Source organism: Girardinichthys multiradiatus, chromosome Y (assembly GCF_021462225.1).
Source record: "Girardinichthys multiradiatus isolate DD_20200921_A chromosome Y, DD_fGirMul_XY1, whole genome shotgun sequence".
Lineage (NCBI taxonomy): Eukaryota > Metazoa > Chordata > Actinopteri > Cyprinodontiformes > Goodeidae > Girardinichthys > Girardinichthys multiradiatus.
Genome location: NC_061818.1, coordinates 32,758,960 through 32,779,664, shown reverse-complemented (window position 1 = coordinate 32,779,664; position 20,705 = coordinate 32,758,960). Strand labels below are relative to the sequence as shown.

Here is a 20,705-nt window from a genome sequence, read left to right as displayed (position 1 = left end):
GTTAGTGTGCAATGAATCTAAAATATATGAATGTTAAATTTTCATCATGACATTATGGAAAATAATGAACTTTATCACAATATGCTAATTTTTTGAGAAGGACCTGTAGTTAAAAGCAAATCTTTCCTGTCTCACTGTAACCTATGGCACTGCATTTTGCTCTACTGCTTTTTCCCCACTGACTGACAGCCCTAAAGGGATAGTTCAAATGTTTTCAACTGAGATTCTTTGAACTTATTGTCAGTAATGTTTCTCTTAGCTGTAGTAGTCAGATGTCATATCACTGTGAGCTTGAAGAACAGTGAAGAAATCCTTAGAGCGGTGAAAGGCTAACAGACAGGGGCCGGTTTTAGCAAGTTAAAACATCTAAAACTGAAAATCTTCAAATCCGTTTGATACAAATCTATATTTCCAAGTCAATATTGACCCACTTGGCAGTGTGTAAAATGCCAAATTGACATAAATTGTGGGATATGGTTCATTTTGTGGATTTGACTTTACAAATCTGCAGTTTTACATCAATCTAAGTATCAGTGTACCTTTAACACCGATGTTCACTCCTGCTGTCTGTCTGCACGTATGTCTAATATGACCCGTTCAGCCGAGGCTCAGCTCTCCTTCAGACTGACACCTGAGTGGGGAAGACCGCAGAGCAGGGCGGCACGCTGCTACAGCACCACTCATCAACAGTTACGACATCCTCAGAAAGTACTTAGTTTCTGAATCGGGAGACTCCGTCTGTAAGTTTGGTCGACACACAATTAACTGAAACAATTTATCAAGGAGTCATATCAACCCAGAGAGGACCAGAGCTAACGTTAACCTGCAAACGCAACCCTCCGCAAAGACCCTCAGCATTATCCTCACCTTTAGAAATAATGGATAATGACGTGTAAGATCTGTGCTACTTTTTTTTATTACCACAATATTTACAGATACCTGGCAGGTGGATTTAAAGGATTATTGCATAAACATCAAGTTTTTCATTTAACTGTTGAAATTTGACAAATTAAACAGATACTTTTAAATGTTAAATAATCTGTTCAGTTTGTAAAACATGGAATCAAAAAATAAATTAATCAAAATGTATCGGGCCCTAGGTAGGCAGCTCACTGAAGGCAGACTACCATTTACATCTTAGGAATAATTAGGAAAGTGTAATTTCTTTTGCTTGCAAGTTGTAAGTAAGTAAAATAAGAGATTTGCTCATCGCTAGATATTACACACCTTTGACCTCATCTAGAAACCAGATTTAGACCTTTTACTAGAGATCTGATAATCCTTCATCTACACGAAGGACTGCCGCTGTTTTCTCAGCCGAACAACATCCGAGTTACTACACAAAGCGACGTTACTGCCAGCTGTATCAATCCGCCTGGCTAGCTGATCATGACTTCACCCGAGATCATTTTTGAAACGACTAAACGTTTGATGCCTCGGTAAAACTGACAGCCTGATACAAAATCAAAATGTTTGCTTTGTTCTTGGAATAAGAGCAGACCGACGAGTCGAAGCTGAAGAGACAGACCAATACACCCTGAGAGCCTGAGCTAACGTTATTTAGTACGGTAAAATGGAAGTTTTTCAGTGGAGAAAACTGCAACAAACAGTCTTTCGCAAAATGAACATTTTCAGTTAAAGTTGTTTTAATTGGTTAAAATCAGCTAAAAAATATGGGTTGGGCCAGTTGTCTTCTCAGCAGTTAGCCTTACACCAATATGACATCGGTCTAGTAAAAGGTAAAGGACCCACTACCAGAACCTCGCAGTAAAAGTCCAAACTGTCTCTTTAACATTGCCCTTTGACCAGGAAAAAATGCTCAGGTAGAGCCAGTTTCAACATTCATTAAACATTTCTGTTTGCCCACAAGGTTCCTGCACTACAGTTTGGAGAATAAGTAGAATATTGCTATGGGGATGAGCTGACTGATGTATGACCTTAAGTCAGATTAACCAAAAAAAAAAAAAGGAAAGTTCAGTGATCTTTGAGGATCCATAGAGTCCAGGTAATATGGATTTTGAGTTCCATCAGCAGCTTTTTGATAAAAACGAGTTTCCACCTATCAATGTGGAGAGAGATGTTCACACAGAATCGTTTTCTGAAGGAGAGAATCTGAGAATGATTTCTAGCGATTGTAAAACCTTTGCCAGGTGAGCAGTTTTTTAAAGTGATGTCTCACTTCATGTGAGCACGGATGGTGCAACAGTTTATAGCTTTAATGTTTATGTCTGGATTCATTTTAGACTGCTGGACAGAAGCTAAACACGTCTATACAGAAAACCTCCATTGTCTGATGGAACATGAATGCTCCTATTTTAATTCACACTGATGTCAGCAACATCTCTCCACCTCCTGTGTAAAGCACACAGGGACTGGCGCTGCTGTTCTCCCACTGGGCCCTCTCTGCAGACTTGGCTTCAAGTTTCTGCAATTTTGAGAAACTGAGGCAGAACTTTAAGACAACAAACAAGGCGCACAGTTCAGTGGTGCTGCGGTGCTCCAGGGCCCTTGTCAAGGGGGGCCATGTGGTGCAGGTAGCTGCTGTCTTCATGCCCGCAGTGGTTTAGGGGCTCACTCTTGAAAAGAGCTGGGGGAGGGGGGAGGTGAGCAACAGGGGGCACCACCAGGTGGTGGTGGCTGTGAGGAGGGACCTGCTGGGGTGTGTTGGAGAGGTGCTGTTGTGTTATTGTAGGATGGGAATGATGATGGGAGGGAGCTGAATGGAGCTGAACATGGGAGAATGTGTGTCCGACAGGGCTTTGCTGTGGAATGGATCCTCCGGTCGGGCTGAGGCCCAGAGAGGCTGAGGTGGTGGCCGGGGTCGCCGCTGAGGGCCCAGGGACAGTGGTGGGGGAAGAAGAGGAGGAAGCAGGAGAGGAGAAGGCATTGGCAAAGAGGCGGACAGGCACAGTGGATCCACTAGTCTGCAGAACCACAGGGCTGGTGACCCGGAAGCACTTCTCCTTGTGAGCTTTGAGCATGTTGGAGAAGCGGAAGCGCTGGCCACACACCTCGCAGGGATACGGCTTCTCGCCCGTGTGGGTGCGACGGTGGCGTTTCATGTTGGGCCGGCTGGTGAAGCTCTTCCCGCAGATCTCACAGATGAAAGGCTTCTCTCCTGCACAGAAGGAAGAGAAAGACAAAAAAGACCGGTGCATCAGAGTCAAATCATTTTCTGTCACGTGCTGCTTGGAAATAGTCAAACAGTTACAGCTTTTCACACAAAGTTTCCTTTTCAATTTCTGCTTCGAGAATGCAAATAAGCTACTATCTTGAATTGAGGGTCTCTGCTGTCAGCCCACCCACTCCCCAGGAAGCTATTACAATTCACACTCTGAGGATCGGAGATGTGAAAGTGAACAGCAGCCCCGTTAGAATACCGCTCTCATTAAGCGCCCTCCATGGAGCCACTAAATGTGCCTGTTACCACCCACACAGCCATCTATTAACAGCCTGCTGAAGGGCTCTCTAAATGCCGTATTCTGGCACGTTACGTTTGAAGCTCCTCCACACCAACTGAATACAAAAAGGTGACAGCTGATGCGCTAGCCTTCTGTACCTGTTACATTTAAACACAGGAATTGACAAAAAGAACCAAACTTTGATATATTATAGAGTACGACTGGGTGTGTCTCCTCCTGGATGAGGCTAAATTGGTCGATAGCTGCAGGGATACGGGAGGGAAGCATAATTACACATCACAAATATAACCTTGAGGGCCAACTGAGTGTAGCGTGTCCACCCACGGCTCAGGAAAAACAGCAGATGACATACAGGCATCAGTGTTCGGGTTGTTCTTAGGAAACTGGCAAAACATAGACAAAAACCCCCCCAAAAAAAACGGGAGGGACGTAAAGCTTCATGTGTCTGGGTAGTCATTACAAGCCACAATATACGCAAGGCTCTCCTTTGATGTAAAACACCCCTTTCATTGCAAAAACGAAGCAAAGAGGCAACACCCCATTTTGTTGCTTTTTATAGAGAGCTTATGATGCCTGACAGGCTGAGAGGAAGACAGGAAAAGTTTTAAATCTATCTGCACTAAGCTTTGCAAGTACAAAACTAACAAAATAAACCCTGAAAAATTTTACATTTCAATAAAATGAGTTAACATAAAATAATCAGTATAACTGTAACGTTGGTAACTGTTGAAACCAGATGTTTACATACACTCTATAAAAGGATTTGTTTTTCTACTATCAGACATTAAATCAGACTAAATGTTCCCCATTTTAGGTCAGTCAGAACCGCTAAAATGATTTCTACAAGACGTTATGCTGATCTAGCATAAAAATCATGGTAATTTCTAGTCATCATGCTGTTCAGAAAGGAGATAGTTTCCATGATCCAGAAATAACTAACAACACAAGAACCAAAGGAAAATACCTTGTAAAGATTCTGGCTGAGGCTGGTGGGGGAAGGTGATTTTCCACAGTAAAATAAGTCTTGTACTGGCATGGGCTGAAAGGTCACTCAGTGAGGAAGAAGCCATTACAGTTTACACAAAGCCCGGAGCTCAGTCTCAAATAAATATTATAGGCTGTGTGCAAGCAAGGTGGCCTACACACCTGGCTCAGTCACACTGGTTCTGTCAGGAGGAAAGGGCCTAACTTTGAGCAAAAATATTATAAGAAGCTTGTAGAAGGAAACACCATATGCTGGACCCAATCCATCAGTATAAAACAAATGCTACTAAAGTTTAAGGAAAAGTACGCGAACCCCTACTCTCATACAAACACTTCCGCATTATTTTGCCGATTAGCACATAGCAAAATATTTGGTAATCCTAACTTAGATTACATATTTCCTGTTTTAACTGATTTAATGTCTTACATTGGGGAAGAAAAAGGTTGTGTGTATTTTTATACAGTGTATGACATTTTGGTTTCACCTAAAGCCCCTTTCCATCATCATTTTGTTCAGTGATCTACTGGTTCTTTACGTCTCGCGTTAAACTGAAAGGTCAACAGCAGTGAGCATGGGAGCTCTGGTTAAAGCGGTGTTTAAGGATTTACAATCACTGATGTTAGTTTGTTATTTTTACAGCATTAAAGTATTGAAGCAGAAATAAAAACAGGATGGTTACCATTGACACTGCTGTTGTATGTTTATGGTGTCCCTTTATGTCTGCTTTGTTTATTGCAATTATTTTAGAGTCGTGTGTGATAAAAGATTTTACTTCTTTTTTATACAGAGCTATGATGGGACGGAAATCTCTGATGACTGTAAAACACTGATTTCCCATTTTTTCCCATCTTTGCACACTTTCATGAAGTCTTGAGGGATATTTCTGTAGGTGTTAGAATGCGAAAAGAAAATGTAGTTTTAGTTTTAGGACTTGTTCTGAACTTGTAGAGGCCATGTGGAGGTCATTACTAGTTTGTCAAACATTTTAAATTCTAAAACCAAAAAAATGCTATTCTGACGAAATTCCCTGATGTGAAAAAGGTCTGCATTAGTTCCCCGCGGTGCAGAGACAGCCTCTATTCTCACCTGTGTGCGTTTTCATGTGCTCGTCAAAGTACTGTTTCATGTTGAAGTCTTTGCCACACCACTGGCACATGAACTGCTTGTGTCCGATGTGAATGCTCATATGGGAGCGCAGCTGGTACTTGTACTGGAACCGCTCGTCACAGTGCTGCAACAGGAAAAGAAAGGGCTTTTTTAGAGGTTGCACCAACCAAGTCAATGCATGCACAGACATATTCTCAGAAACCTAAACTGAACCCCGCCACCTGCGTCTCGACCTGCATTTCACAACTTTTTTTTCTCCTGAAATGGTTACATTTCTGTGTAATGTGCAGCAGATTTCTGTTTACTTCAGCATATTTAGTTTCCAGTACAAACTAATGTGAGGAGTGACTGTCCCCCTTCAGAAGAACCCAGCCAGCTCTGATCGGGCCCCTCCAACATCCTGTCAGGTGAAATTAAAAATCTGAGAAAAGCCAAATACAAAAAAAAAGAAAAAAAAGAAAAATGAAAAACCCTCAGTTACTAAAAACAACCTTTGGTCACAGCACTTGTTACACAGGGTGCATATTTGCAAAGAGGATTTCTTGGTTCGATCTTTTCCAAAAGGTGAGGTATTTATAGTTTCAGTGCCACCACCTGACCAAATAAATGTCTGTGGGGATCTAAGGAGGAATGTAAAGCCACTGAGAGGAAAGGCCCACGCAATACATGAACTTAATAAGCATGTAACAAGACCATAGTGTCTTGGATAGCTTCTAACATCTAATTAGAACACCTCCACCCATGAAAATGTTACTAGTCTGGGATCAAACACATTTAAAGGCCTGAGCAGGAAGTAAAAAACCCTGTGAAGCAGAAACAACTTTGGGAATACTGAGAGGGAAAATGGCTATATCCATTCCAAACGGATGTCAGAAGTGTAGTCCTTTAGCTGGTGAACATTGAGGGCCGGGGTTTATAATGTTTAACATGGTCTGACCTCAACTCTGACCTCAACACAGTCTGCTGAATGTTTAATGTATGGGGGAGAAAAACAAAATATTGAATTAATTGTCAGCCCCATACAGCAGAGCTACAAACACATTATTGCTCCTAGAAACTGTATTTCAATTTCAAGTCATTAATCTAAATAGTTTACTTTTATCGCTTCTAGTTTTTGTTTTAATACTCTTTACAATGTCCACACTGTTTTAAAACTACCTTAACTATGTTGTTTGCAATAATTCATATTATATGCAATGGCGTGTCCTGTGGGATTTAGGATCAGAACGCTCCGTTTACGGATAATGGCTCTCACTGTGGTTTGCTTGAGTCCCAAAGCCTTGGAAAAGGCTTGTGACCCTCTCCAGACTGAAAGATGTCAATGGCTTTATTTCTCACCTGAAACAAAGCCGTCTGGAGATCGGTGTATGATGTGTTGCTTCAGGGGATTTTGTTAGTCTGCTTTAGGCAGGTTCTACTTAAGCAATTGGTTGATTGTGCAGGACTGGCAGAAATCAGGCGTAGGGTGAATTACTTTTCTTCACATAGGGCCATATTGGTTTATAAAGCTCCTTGCTCTGAATAAATGACAGCATAATCTAAAACTGCATTTTGTATTTACTCAGGCTATCTTTGTATGATGCAATATTTTTTTCTGATGATCTGAAACATTTAAAATGTGACACAAAACGTAGAGAGACAAGAATTTTCCAACAGGGCAAATACAATTTTACAGCACTGTGGTATTTTCTGCTAGCTAGCATTTTTCTTCAGTCTTTACTGTATGTTATCTTCTGTCAGCAGAGCTTAGGAATGAAGACAAACACCATGTCAAACATTCAATATTTATCTTCTTTAGTTAGCTCAGGTGCTAAAAATAAAAAGTTGCAGCACAAAATAAAGGTTCTGAACTATTTGGAGGGGAGAAAGTTTAGGCAACAGTTCTATGACACCATCTGCTGGATGTCATGACAAAACTGAAAATCATGAGTGTAATTTCTGCTGATGAAAATGATGTTAATGTTGCAAGGGCTGACTGTGACCCCAAGAATATTACAGGAAAGTCCCGTAGGACTCTGGTTCAGGCACTTTAAGGGAAGTGGAAGTTACATGCTTTAAAGGACAGAACATTTTCCTCTGGTTTCATTTGCACTGTAGAAAGGCTTGATCATATAAAACAAGACATAACCAGTTCTTAATAACCCTGTCACTTTCTCTGCTTTATAGTTTCAGACACCGAGACTGAGAACTGCTGTTTGTGTAGGAAAACATTTAATAAAGTCTCCAAGGCCTTTATAACTGTTGTCTGGCGTTGCATTTGTACCTTCAGCTAACCACTAATGACTTTGCATTTACCATCAACCTACTGTGTATTTTTTATTAAATGCAAACATGCAATAACCTGCTCAGTGTAATTTGTGCAACCAATAACCTGTTGGACTGATACCTTTGTTATTGAACTAACTGCAGACTGTGTTTTCCCTTATTCTGTATTTTCCATGAATAACGCTCACATATACGTTATTTTTGGAGTTCACTCTCCATTTGTACAGCAGGAATTGAGTCTAAATATTAGAGAAGAATAAACACATTTCTGCTTTGCAGCAGCATCACAACAGAAACATCTTACCTCACAGCGGAAGGGTTTCTCCCCAGAGTGCTGCAGCGAGTGCACTTTTAATGACATGCTGCGTTTAAATGACTTCCCACATGTCTCACAGGTGAAAGGCATGTCTTTAGTGTGAGCTGGATATGATGAGACAAAATAAAACTTAATGTGTAACTAGTGACTGTTTATTTAACACCTAATAATAAGAATGCATGATCCCATACATGTGAAAAATACACAACATACCATATTTATTAATAGGTTGTGGTTCTGACTGACAAGAAGGCCCAACTTACCAACCATGTGCTTCCGTACATGAGCCATTGTGTAGAACTTCTTCTCGCAGATTTCACATGAGAACTTCTTCTCCGCGTAGCCGTGAACAATCTTAATGTGCTCATGCAGAGACCACAGCTTCTTAAAAGACTTGTTGCAGGAGATGCACTGTGGAAAACAAAAAGTAGACATAAATATTAGGATGGAATAAATTCTTGAGGTTTCTTATCAACAGCTGCAACTTTTTGATGGTACACCAGCTCCCTCTGCTGGAGAAACAGCAACCATGTGAGTAAACATCTTGGATGAACTGCCACGAACTGGAAACCTGTTAAGCACCAGTGCCACTGTCCAGAGAGAGGCCAGTTTTATTTCACCGCAGACTAGGAAGGTGCCAGCCAAGAAATAAGCTCCTTCAGACTTGACTGAAATTTGTAAATTCTAGAGAAACGTTTCTCGGTTAAATGAAACAAATACTGAGTGAATTGACCTCAATGAATTGACCTTATTGAGAAGAAGAAGATTTAGAGGAGTCATGGTGAGGTTTTTAAACATACTGTATGAACTGCCAAGCATGGTGCTGGCAGTGTCTTGCAGGGGGGCTGTTTAACTACCACTACTTCTGCTGAACAAGGTGGATGAAATAATAGAGGATGACTTCCAAGTTTTTCCAACTTTCCCCCAGCGCATCAGCTAGATGGTTGAAACCTGGAGATACCTGGAGTGTTTTAAGAGGTCAATGGGTCCAAACTATCATCAAAGCTGGTTTTTTGAATGGATAAAGTAGGCTAGCATTAAGCTTCTGGGCAACCGTTTCAAAGCCCGACTTCAACCCGGTTAAACTGTTTAAAAGATGAGTTCATGCCGGGAACACCAACTAATGTAAATGATCTCTAGTAAATCCAATATCCAGCCAAAAAGCTTATTGATTGATGCTTCTGTGATTGATGCAATATGAGTGTGTGGATGTGTAGATATTTGAGGCAGGACAATTTCCACCTTGTGTGGATTAGAGAAAAGAAATTCCAACTTCTGCACCAATCTTTTGTTTCTAAAATTCATGAAAGTTGTATAATCAAAGCACCCTGGGGAAAGACATGTTTCAAATGATTCAATAAACCACAACATGCAGAATGTCACAAAAGCTAATTAATGGTACGGCTTAGGTCTAATAATCAAAATTACAGACTTCCTCAATCAGTCTGAGGTGCTCTTACAAGACTTGCTGTTATGCTGGCATGGAGAGGGGTTTTCTCCCCATAAAAAGGTAAGCTTTTCTTTTCTTCAATAAAAACTGGCAAAGTAAAGTGAAGTGGAGACAGCTGGTTTCCTCTCAAGGTTGAAGCTCTTTAGCTTCCTCAGAGCTGCTACCAATCTAAACCTCCACTCACATGTACTTGTGTAATACGTAGATCGGTTTATAAAGTCTTCCCATTGAAGATAATAAAAATACAGGTTCTGTATTTTGGTGTCATTACCAAAAACTATGGAGTTGGAAGAAACTAAACTACAGATTTATCTGAGATTGTGTGTTGAATTTGAATAGGTTTAGAGGAAAATGACAAGTTTAATAAATTGGGCTCTGCTTCTTGAAGATAACCTTACATCCTCACAGTGTGGCATTGTCTGTATGAATGTGAGCAGCTGTTCAGACACTCTGCGCTCCGAAATAACTTGAGAATGCAAATCAAAGTCTGCAAAAATCGGGCCATTTCAAGCGATCGAAACAGCTGCGAGTCCCTCAGGAAGGCAAAAGCTGAACCCCCCCTTTCAGTGTCAGGAAACTAAAGGAACCAACATAACAGCAGAAAAAGATACAGGCTAACAGGAGCTGTGTGCAAATCTGCAAGCACCTGCAACATTAAATGCAAGAGAATAGTTGTCCAAGTGTTATTGCATTCCAGGAGCATTAGATAACTGAAACGTTTACCACAGTAAAGCTACAGTTTTAGTATAAATATATCATCCAGATAAGCCAAATTCACAATAGGCATTTTAACTTGGAAGAAGTAGCACCAGTTGAGGTATACCATCACAGACTGCATTCAGCTTTTGCACCTAAGCATACAGGTTGTGTTATATAAAAGCCTGAGATTTATTACAAAACATCCAGGCTTCACAGATAAAAAAAGTCTGTTAGCTCCCACTAACAGACTGATCTCGTCACATTGTTCTATGACAACTTAAAGAATGAGAATCCCGAAATACAGGATATGTCAAACCACCTAAAGCCAACTGAACGTGCTGAACTCTCCTGAGGGGGACAGTTTAACAGCGGCACCGTCGGGGGGAGTCATGGCTGAGGAGGAATTTAAAACATATTTCACCACAAAATTAATAACTTCAGGATGAATAATCGTAAAGATTGTAGCTATATGCAGAAATACTAATCAAGATTTATTAAAATGACTCCAAACAAGGAAGGAGAATCTTTTTTTCTTCTTTAAAATATTGTCTAAGAGCATCTGGATTAAAGTAGGAGCAGATAATGTCATGTCTGAATCCTCTCTGTGTGTAATTAATAAGTTAGGGAGGCCAAGGATGTAATTAATGCACAGTAATCCACATTACTGAAATATTTGTCCAGCATATGTTGGATGTTATTTTATTCTTAGGCTTTTATTTAATATTGATCATATTCCTCCAGACGAAACAGCCTAATTCTGCCCAATCCAACATCCTGCGCAGCCATGCTTTGGAGTAGCGTCAAAATATGTTTTAGGGTCATTTTTTTGCTCCTCTTCATCGTTCCAAAATCTGCATGAACCTAAAGCCTGTAGCTTACAGACCACTGCAAGCTTCTCCGGTCCATAAAGCCAACTGTTATATAGTCCACTCTGCTTATCGTCCTTATTATTATGTCAATAAATAAAACAGCAAGCATTAATTCTGTAAGCCAAGAAACTATGAGCTACGTAAGGTTAAAATTGAGAAAATGACAAGGATAAAATTGTTCAGGAGGTTAAATGGAACTCTTGGTGCTTCTGTTTAAAAACAACCTAGTAGTCAGGTTGGTGATCTGTCGACACCAAACAACTGCATCAAGATTCGGCTCAAACACTCAAACATGCGACTCAGATCTGGTGGGTTTTCCCTCACACTAGCAGACTATTAAGGTTTTTAACCTGCCTCAGAGTAAGAGTTTGGTGCGCTGACTGTGCCTACCTGGGAATCCTGGGTAAAAATAATAAAAATCATGCAGCCTTTGTTTATACACTGTGCTTCTGCTGTTTCAGCTAAAAGCAGCTATGTAAATATTTTCATATTTACAAGTTAATCTCAAGATATCAGAATATCACCAAAAATGCATCTTATTTCAGTAATTCATTGCAAATATCAAAATGCATGTAGTGCACAGATGCAAAAAAAAAAAAAAAAAAAAAAAAAAGTTTTAACATGAGCTAACTCTTTTTATTTAAAAACAGAAAAGCAACGATTAATAAACTATTGCTGCCAAATATTGATTATTACATTTGTGGTCCAAGACATAAATTCACTGTTTTGATTTTGATATACAGATATAATGAGGAGTGAGCAAGCAGTGAGATCAGTTTAAAGTCAGTGTCAGCTAAAATATCAGGTTATTTAACGTGTTTAATAAAAGATCTATAGAAAAGGTCAAATTAATTAATGCCTTTGTGATCTGGCACTGATAATATAAGAGAAAGGTAAACTTTGGGTGTGAATTCTGATGATGATGGATTAAAGCAGAACATTTAAGCAATTACATAAAATGATTTTTAGTACAGAAATGTCAGCCTACCAAGAAGTAAATCCATCTACTCTAAAGTATACACATTGAACATTTGCTCTGGAATCCTTTTGTGTGATTTGCTGCATAATCCTAACCCACTTCCTGGTAGACAGCTGTTCTGACTTTGGACTTGATAAAAAACACAGTGGACCACCAATAGCAGCAGATCATCACTGACTATGGAACCTTCACACTGGACCTCAAGGAACTTGGATTTTGTGTTTCTCCACTCTCAGTCCACGTCTTATAAATCTCCTTGCTTCTCAATCCTTACCCCATTGCCTGTGTACTATTTACTACCACACTTTTTCCTTCCACTGAACTTTCCATTATTATTATTGAATACAGCACTTTGTGAACACCTTCTTCAGCAATAACCTTTACAGCCTTACCCTCCATGTGGAGGGTGTCAATGACTTTAAGCTGGACAGCTGTCAAGTAAGCAGTCTTCCCAATGATTTCAAATGGCATAACTTCACATATCTGTTTTTAAAATCTTTTTTATTCTTCTAATGTAATATAAAAGTTTCTGAGAAACTTAATTTGGGGTTTTTGTTACCTGTAAACCATAATCATAGACAATGAACAGAAAGAAATGCATGACATATATCACTCTGTGTGTAATGAATTAATGAGTTTTAGTTTTTAAATTGAATTATGGGAATGACTGAAAGTTTCTACACTGCTATTTATTGAGATGCACCTGCATCACTGAGCTCAGTCTGTATTTGCAGGTTTAATTAATGAAGGAAGTCAGCATTACCTGGATGTTCTTCTCACAGTCAGTCTGCTGATGCAGTGCCAGTTCACTCTCCAGGACAAACTTTTTGCCGCACTTGTCGCAGATCTGCATCCGTCTGTGTGTGACGTTCATGTGCTTCTCCAGGTACCAGCGTGTGTTGAACACCCTGGGACACTTCTCACACATCAGCATCTCCTTCTCCTCCTCCATCTCCGCCTTCCCACCCGTTGTTTCTGTACCTGCTGAGGAGGGAGCACACCTGCCTGACCTGCGCTTGCTCTTTGGAGGCTCCAGGCGCTTCCTACGCCCCCTGGTGGTCATTCCTGCAGTGGCCTTGCTCAGAGCCGTTCGGAGGCTTTTCCTCTTTGGCTGGCTGGCAGCTGAAACACATTGTCTGGTTCTTCTCGAACGAATTCTTTGACTCTCGACTACTTGTTCCTCTTCATCTTCCTCCTCTTCCTCATCATGGCTCTCCTCATCTTCATCCTCCTCCTCTTCTTCCTCCTCGTCTTCATCATCATCGCTTCCTTCTCTTTCTGAGTCATCTGCTGTGGTTCCAGTCTTGTCCCCCTTGGATACATGAAGCGTCTGGTTGTTTAGATTAACCTCGACAATGATCTGCTCACGTTTGTAGCCCTCTTCATCCTCCTCCTCCTCATCGTCGTCATCTTCATCCACCTCAGTGTCATCAGAGGATCCCTGGTTACCCGTTTCAGACCCCTGCAACCCCACATCCTGTGCTCCCTCTCTGAAGTACTGCTGATGCTGCTGTGGAGACACATGCTGAGGAGACACCCGGCCCATGTTCTGATCTGTCCCAGGTGTCTTGGCTGACATTTTGTTGTCTACCAAAACAGAATAAGGCTTTCCACCTACGTCCCCTCTGTGAACCTTACCCGTCAGGTCCAAGTCTGGGTTAGGAGAGTGAAAATAGGACTTTGACACCGGCGTTCTGCGTGCCTCCTCCTGTGACATCCCGCCAAGGCTTGGGATGGAAACCTCCTCCTTGAAGCTCTGGCAGGATTTCATATAGAGGCTATGGAGGGATTAGAGCTGTTGTGAGCACAAGATAATGCAAAAGAGAAACAACTACAGTCCGAAAGAAGACTAGCCTAGCCGGCGAGGGGGGGTAGGGGACCTATCCCCCACCCTCCTTCTGCTGAGTAGACAGGAGGAAGGGGACGAGGAGAGAGACGGTCAACCAGATTCAAAGAGAGCATCCATTCTGTCCAGAGAAGGACACACAGCTGGTAAGACATTAAAACTGTACCACAGTTTGTTCCATATAACTGTAAAAATCTGATGACAAAATCTCAGTCAGTTCTTGAAGGTCTGTTGGGCCCAGAGATTTTCAAAATGCAGAGCAAGTGAAGATGAGCTGGAGACCACTCAGGGAGCTCCTATAAGGACCTCCGCATCTTGCTTGAAGTTCCATTTAGCTGTAAGACACAGAAAAAGAAGAAACAACAAGGCATATAGATGAGATTAAAGAAGACATTCTTCCGCTCGCTTTGAGTAAACAGTCCGACTGTGACCTGAAACTGCAGACATGTGGAGTTTGAAGCAGCGAGTGTCACATTTACCCACAAACGTTTGTTTCAGTGCTGAGTGTAGAAACTGAAAGCACAAGTTTCACAAATGACTGCGAGTAAAATTCAATTTCTAAACTGTGCAGGCTGAGTACCTCTCCAGGGCACAACTGAAATATCTCATTTATCAAATTTAACGTACAGATCGTTTGCACGCAATTACAGAGCTGGCTTAACGGAGCATATAAAAACCACATTCCAAAAGTACAGAATTTATCTTCTAAAAGATCGTCAGCTATTTTTCCTGAAACCTCGAAACAGGCTGAAGCAGAGCATGCAAAAAAAAGGACGCAACCACTGCACTTTAATCTAAATTCTGACTTTACTCAGTAAAAATGTCTTAAAACCTGCATTCAAAGCCCAACCATACAGCTTAAGAGACAATTCACAAAACTTTAAATGCCTCTCAGACACAAACAACTCACGTGAAACGGCAAGAAATACAGATAAACTCCGAGATGTTCTTTTGTCTTAAGCACTACACATAAATGCAGCTTCATTGACTGCTAGAAAGCGTAGTATAACCACAGCTCTGGAGCTGCTATTGCAAATACAACCACAGGAAATTGTATGTCAGCCTGTCAGTGAAGCTCATCTGCTACACTTGTAACGTAAAGAGCGATTATCTTGTTGATAAACACAGAAAAAGGTATATCTAATTAATTTTTTTATGAACTGATTTTACACCATAGATATAAACTTGGAGGTGTGCACATCCATGCCGAGGCATCTCCAAGGCTGACAGCTGGGTGACCTCAAACAGCCTTTACCAGTAATGTTGAGCATGCATGGTGGCGGTTCCTTCTTGCTAGAAAACCTCCTATAGAACCACCCCCCCACCCAAAAAAAAAACTGCATTTCCTTTCTTGGAGACAGCACAAATCACCGCCTCTATCTTCACAAACATCTTGCACTTATGCACCATGGCTCAAAATAAACAACGCCCCACCGGCTGCAGGAAAAAAAGAAAGAAACTCAAGCAGCACTACTCTGTGTAAGCAGTTAATTTATACTTATATTTAAGTAATAGTTGGAAATTACAGCTTGTGAAATGCAACAAAATGGGCCAAGGCTGTGCAAAGGTGAATCTGTTGCACTGCCTAAAAAAATGAAGGTAATCATTACAAACCTGGTTATTTTGGATTAGTTTTTGGGGGGTAATATATATATTATTCCTGACCTATTTTTGACAGAAGACCCTTCATTTTGCCAATGTTTTAAGAATGAGGTAGTAAGTAAAATAGAAGTAAGCTGATCTGGTGGTGGAATGTATGTGGATGTTGAAATTCAGGTCCATACCGACACCTACAATATTGTGAAAAACTGTTTTTCGCGTTCATGGAATTGATTCATTGTCACACATTTTAGATCCAACTAATATCTGATAAAGATAACCTCAGAAAATGCAAAAAAAAAAAAAACTGTTTTCAGATGATGATGTCATTTATAAAAAGGGAAAAATCTATCCAAACCTATGATGCCCTGTGTGAAATAGTAACTGCCAACAAAACCTAATAACTGTTCACTGCAGAATTGTTTTTAATTCAGCCACACTGAATGATTTTCAAGCATAAACAGCATGTTAAGGTCGTTCCACAGCATCAGTCGTATTTGACTAAAGCATTGCCAAAACTTTTATGTTGCTCTTGGAGCCATTCAGAGGTGCACTTGCTGGAGTTCCGGCGGTCATCATCCTGTTCCTTTAGCAAAGCGAGCTTCCTAAACAAATGGCCAAAAAATCTTCCCTCAATATTTTCTACTGGAGAGCAGAATTCATGATTTCCACAATTGCAGCAAATCATCCAGATCCTGAAGCAGCAAAGCAGCCTCAGACAATCACACTACCAACACTGTCAGTATGAGACTCTTTTCTGAATTGCTGTTAGTTTTTAGCCATATGTAACGTTGCACATCTTCTAAAATGTTCCTCATTGTCTCTTCAGTCTACAAGATGCTTTGGCAAATGTGAGGTAGATCTTTGTGTTAATTTTTGGGGTTTTGAGCTCTCCAATGGATGGCACATTTGCCCAGTCTCTTTCTTATTGACAAATCTTATCGACCTTTACTTTTTGGTACCTCCTAAATGAGTCGATGATGCGAACTTGCAGTAATTTTGGAAGCAGGTTCCATGTTTTCTCCATTTGTGGATAATGGCACTCACTGTGGTTCACTGGACTCCCAAACCCTTGGAAATGGCTTCGCAACGCTTTACATACAATTCATCTGATCTTATATTTCTTTAAATCAGGATCTGTTGATCTTGAAATATTTTGGCCTACTTTATTTTGTCAGAAAAAAGCTCTAATAAACTGGGTTCTTGATTATGCAGGTCTTCGAGTAAATCGGATCTGGGAGTGGCTAGTGAAAACTGAAATCAGCTCTCCAAAACAAGGTGTTAATCAAAGCCCCTTTTCTGCCGGCTCAATTTGGCCCGACTCGGCTCCACGCGACTTGCTTTGCGAGCATTTCCATTACTGTTATTTCAGTACCGGTACCTCCTTCTTAGCAGGGCTAAGCGAGGCCGAGTCGGTACTGTACATGATGCGAACAAACGGCTGTTCACTGGTTGGCCGTGGGCGCGGCCAGCCGTAAGTCGACCAGCGTGAAAAAACTACCGCAATTTTCAAACGTGCATTCAAGCGAGTGACGGAAACATATGATGGAGTTCGCACAGTTATCCGTAAAAGTCACCCCTTGGAGCAACGACGAGGTGCAAGTGGTTCTGGCGATCATAGGAGACTGCAATATTCAGCGGCAGCTGAATACATATATAGGCAACAACTATTAGAAATAAAATGGGACCTAATTCAAATCTTTCCGAGTCTTTTAAAGGGAAAGGAAAATCTTTAATAATAATAATAATAAAACGGATGTCATAATCCTACACATTAAAGCTGATTGTCAATGCAGTCAGCAGATTTAATCCACGGGCAATAGACGTGGTACTTCTTGTTTTCGGTAATGCGTTTCGGTCTTTTCTTCTTTACATTGGCGGTTGGGTGTTTCGTTCGCGGTTATGCAGAACAACACATGATAATTTAAAGTCGCGACTCCAGGTGTTCCTCTCAACGGAACAAATGCGGGTCTATGGAAATGCAACACACAACGTGCGGAGCTGTTCCGGGCTGGCAAATCGAGCCAGTGGAAAAGGGGCAAAAGTTATGTCATTTTTTTAACAAGATTAGTTTTTCATATAGGACCAGGTTGGTCTGGATGACTTTCACGTAAATGTAATAATTATTTGAAAACAGAATACATTTTTTCTATGGTGATGTCTGACGCTAAAATTGAGTTAGATGATTTAATACCTTCAGTTCTGACAAAAAAGTAAAACCAGAAGAAATCTGTAAAGGGTCAAAGCTTCTTGCATGCTCTGTGCTATTTTGCCTCACTGTCTCTCGAGTCCTGATTTCTAACCCTGCATATTTTAACCATATCACCGACTTCTGGCTATTCTGTACTTAGCTTTAGGATGTTTTATAATTGACCCATTCACCCAATGATTGAAAAGGGAGTGAGTTTGTGTGGTGTAAAAGAAAGAGATGCAGTAATATTTTATATTCATATTAAATAAAAGTGGACCGAGATTCAAGCCTTGAGGAATACACATATACTTTGTTCACTCAGATTTATAAAAAGCATTCCCAGTTTACCGACTGTGTTTCCATCCAATTCAAAGCAAAAACCACTACTTTCCAGAGTATCAGCCACAATGCTTAATTTATTGCACAGCTTAGATTGTGATTAAGGTTCATATTAAAAACCTGATTTATTTAGACCATAATTTTGTCTGATCTTTCTCCCTTTCCTCGCATCTTGCCCGATAAATTCAAAACATGCCACAATGACAGAGGACACAAATCTGTCAAAACTGTAACTATTTAACCAAACCAGTTCTGACTAACTTTGCAATTACAAATGTAAGCAATTTAAGCAGGTGTGTAAGTAACACACCTGCCTTCCATTGCATGCTGACTCTGATCCCCTCTGAGAACCGGACAGCAATTCTCAGAGCATTAAGACCACAGAGGGAGGCGGGGAGCTCAGCACTGACGGAGCAACTCGCCTCACATGGTCATCCAAGACACACAGCCTAACACGTTATCCTGATTCAACATGACAGGGAAATATAAACTGCATGAGAAACTGCAGCCTGACATGCTTGACTTAAGGTGCAACCAGGGTGTTTCCTTTACCATCAAGCCCGTAGCAGTTTGAAACAATTCGGTACCGACTGCATACGAGTGAACACCACTAAGCAATTATCCAATACAATTTTAATGTGCGAATAAACAAACAAATGGTAAGCTTCTGTGAGCCTGCATAGAAGGTTTCCACTCAGTAATGATGAGTCATTTCTGAGTTTCACTTGCTGTGAAATATTAAAGTCCTTTGATGTGGGAATCGTGTAGTGTATAGGACTCTCAATATCAACTGTGATTAGGTTACACACCTTCTCAGATCTGGAGATCCTACCTATACAAACAATGATGAATTCTTTAAGTTTTATTTTAAGTTGGACTGCTTTAAAATTGTCATTTATTGGGAAAAAAGAAAACTGAGGACGTCAGTATGCATCACTCACAGACCGTTTTACTCATCTAAAGCACAGAGAAAGTTTCTTTCTCTCCAAATGTATAATTAAAAGCTTTCCTCAATCAGCCCTTAAGAGACATGCTGAGAACCAAACTTTTTTTTTTTTGCATAGGCAAAACCACAAAACCAGTCATATACCGGATAGATGCTACTGTGGCTTAAGATTTGTATGACACAGGATGGGAGTGTTACTGCAAAGCAACTGTATGAAACAATAAATTGTGCACATACTCAAAAGTGCTTAGCCATAATGCCTGAGACCTTCACAGTCCAAGTGCGCTATGCTTTACCTTACAACGTGCAAAGCTGCTGAAAACCATGGACCCTCTCAAATCTAGACTTTAATGAGCTTTCTCCTTTTGCAGCTTGTGGAGGACCGTGTAAAGGTTCACATTCCTCACTCTGTCCAAACTCACAAGACCATACCCAGCAGGGATGCTTCATGACTCTGTAGGTATGTATCTTGCTGCACAGTTTGGGACATTTCCAAACCTGACAGAGGCCAGTTATGTTTGATCTCAAATTAAAACATGTAATTGTTGTTTAAAAGTCAAACACTGGATTCAGTAGGTATGCATTTTTGGAAAAAGAAGGGAGAAGCTACAGCCAAAGAAAGGGTTAAAACCAAAAGCCAACACTGTTCAGCGAATAGCAGAAACCCTGTACAGGCCTGGGCAACTTATGCTACTTAGCCTGCTAGCTAAGGTCTGCAGTTACATACCTTAATGCACATGACAAGCTAACTTGGCTACATTAGCTGAAGATGGTCCCATTAGATTACTGTATCTGCAGAATAATCTCACAGCCTTTAACCTTTTTTTTTCTCACGTTCTGATTACATGCATTACCCAAAACAAATACACGCACTTTCACTTTTTTTTTTAACCTAAAACCGCCCATAATGTTGCTAGTTAGCTTAAAGCTAGCATCACCGTTAAAGTTTTAGGCATAAACGTTACACTTTGCGTGTGTGTTGCTTATGGAAGATAATATATGGCAGCTATCGGGCCCGTGTTAAGCTTAAGACGACGTCAAGCTTTGTTTTCAAAGTACCTCCTTCTCGTGGTAAGCTGCTGTCCTAACAAACAAACAACACCAAAAAAAAAAAAAAAAACAGTGGCAAACCCACTCCACTCGACACTGTCACTAAGTCGGTGTTCACAGTTTTTACCGTAGCCTCTGCCACCAGCTGGCGGAGACTCGCTTCTGCTTCTCCCGGCAGCTGCCCTGGATGTCAGTCCTGCAGGTGCCGAAAATCCACTAAAACAGCGACATTTTGCGGTCGCTTCGCTGGCTTACCTCCGTCTAAAGAGAGAGAGCGACCTCCTTGTTGCGTTCGTGAAATCAGAGCTGCACAGATTCAGCAGGGTTGCTTGCCCTCCCTCTATCTATGTACATTCGCGGATGTGCATACAGAGCGGGTAATGTCAGCTTCTGTTATTGTGTGCCAAAAAGGCGGGAGGATATTTTTGTTAATGTGCGTTACACCGGCTGCGGGGATACCTGGACACCGGCGTCTTCAGCCCCGCTACGTGGCCCCGCAAAGCACTATGTTACGTCGCCGCCGTCCTCCCGCGCTCATCCCAGTCATTCAGGCCGCTGTCTGAGCGCAGGCGCACGGCTCGGTGTCTGGATTCCTTTCGTCTTCCCTGCAAACCAGACACGGCTCAGGGCGCGCACACGATG

The 20,705-nt window shown here is 41.1% G+C and overlaps 1 protein-coding gene across 1 annotated transcript; it reads right to left on the bottom strand.

Moving 5' to 3' along the window:
- Window positions 1-898: 898 nt before the first annotated feature.
- LOC124864526 (zinc finger protein 652-like) lies at window positions 899-20,534 on the bottom strand. The gene is made up of 6 exons (XM_047359334.1): window positions 20,319-20,534; window positions 12,856-14,273; window positions 8,359-8,506; window positions 8,084-8,199; window positions 5,494-5,638; window positions 899-3,118 (listed from the first exon to the last, which is right to left on the bottom strand). The coding sequence occupies exons 2-6, from the start codon at window positions 13,861-13,863 to the stop codon at window positions 2,481-2,483; spliced, it is 2,055 nt and encodes a 684-aa protein (XP_047215290.1). The 5' UTR covers window positions 13,864-14,273; window positions 20,319-20,534; the 3' UTR covers window positions 899-2,480.
- Window positions 20,535-20,705: the final 171 nt, after the last annotated feature.

Excerpts from the sequence above, each read along its gene's own strand:
- LOC124864526 (XM_047359334.1), bottom strand. The coding sequence starts at position 13,863 with ATGAAATCCTGCCAGAGCTTCAAGGAGGAGGTTTCCATCCCAAGCCTT. Across the intron at positions 5,639-8,083 it reads AGAAACCCTTCCGCTGTGAG|CACTGTGACGAGCGGTTCCA; the intron begins GTAAGATGTTTC and ends TTCCTGTTGCAG. Across the intron at positions 3,119-5,493 it reads GCACATGAAAACGCACACAG|GAGAGAAGCCTTTCATCTGT; the intron begins GTGAGAATAGAG and ends CCTTCTGTGCAG.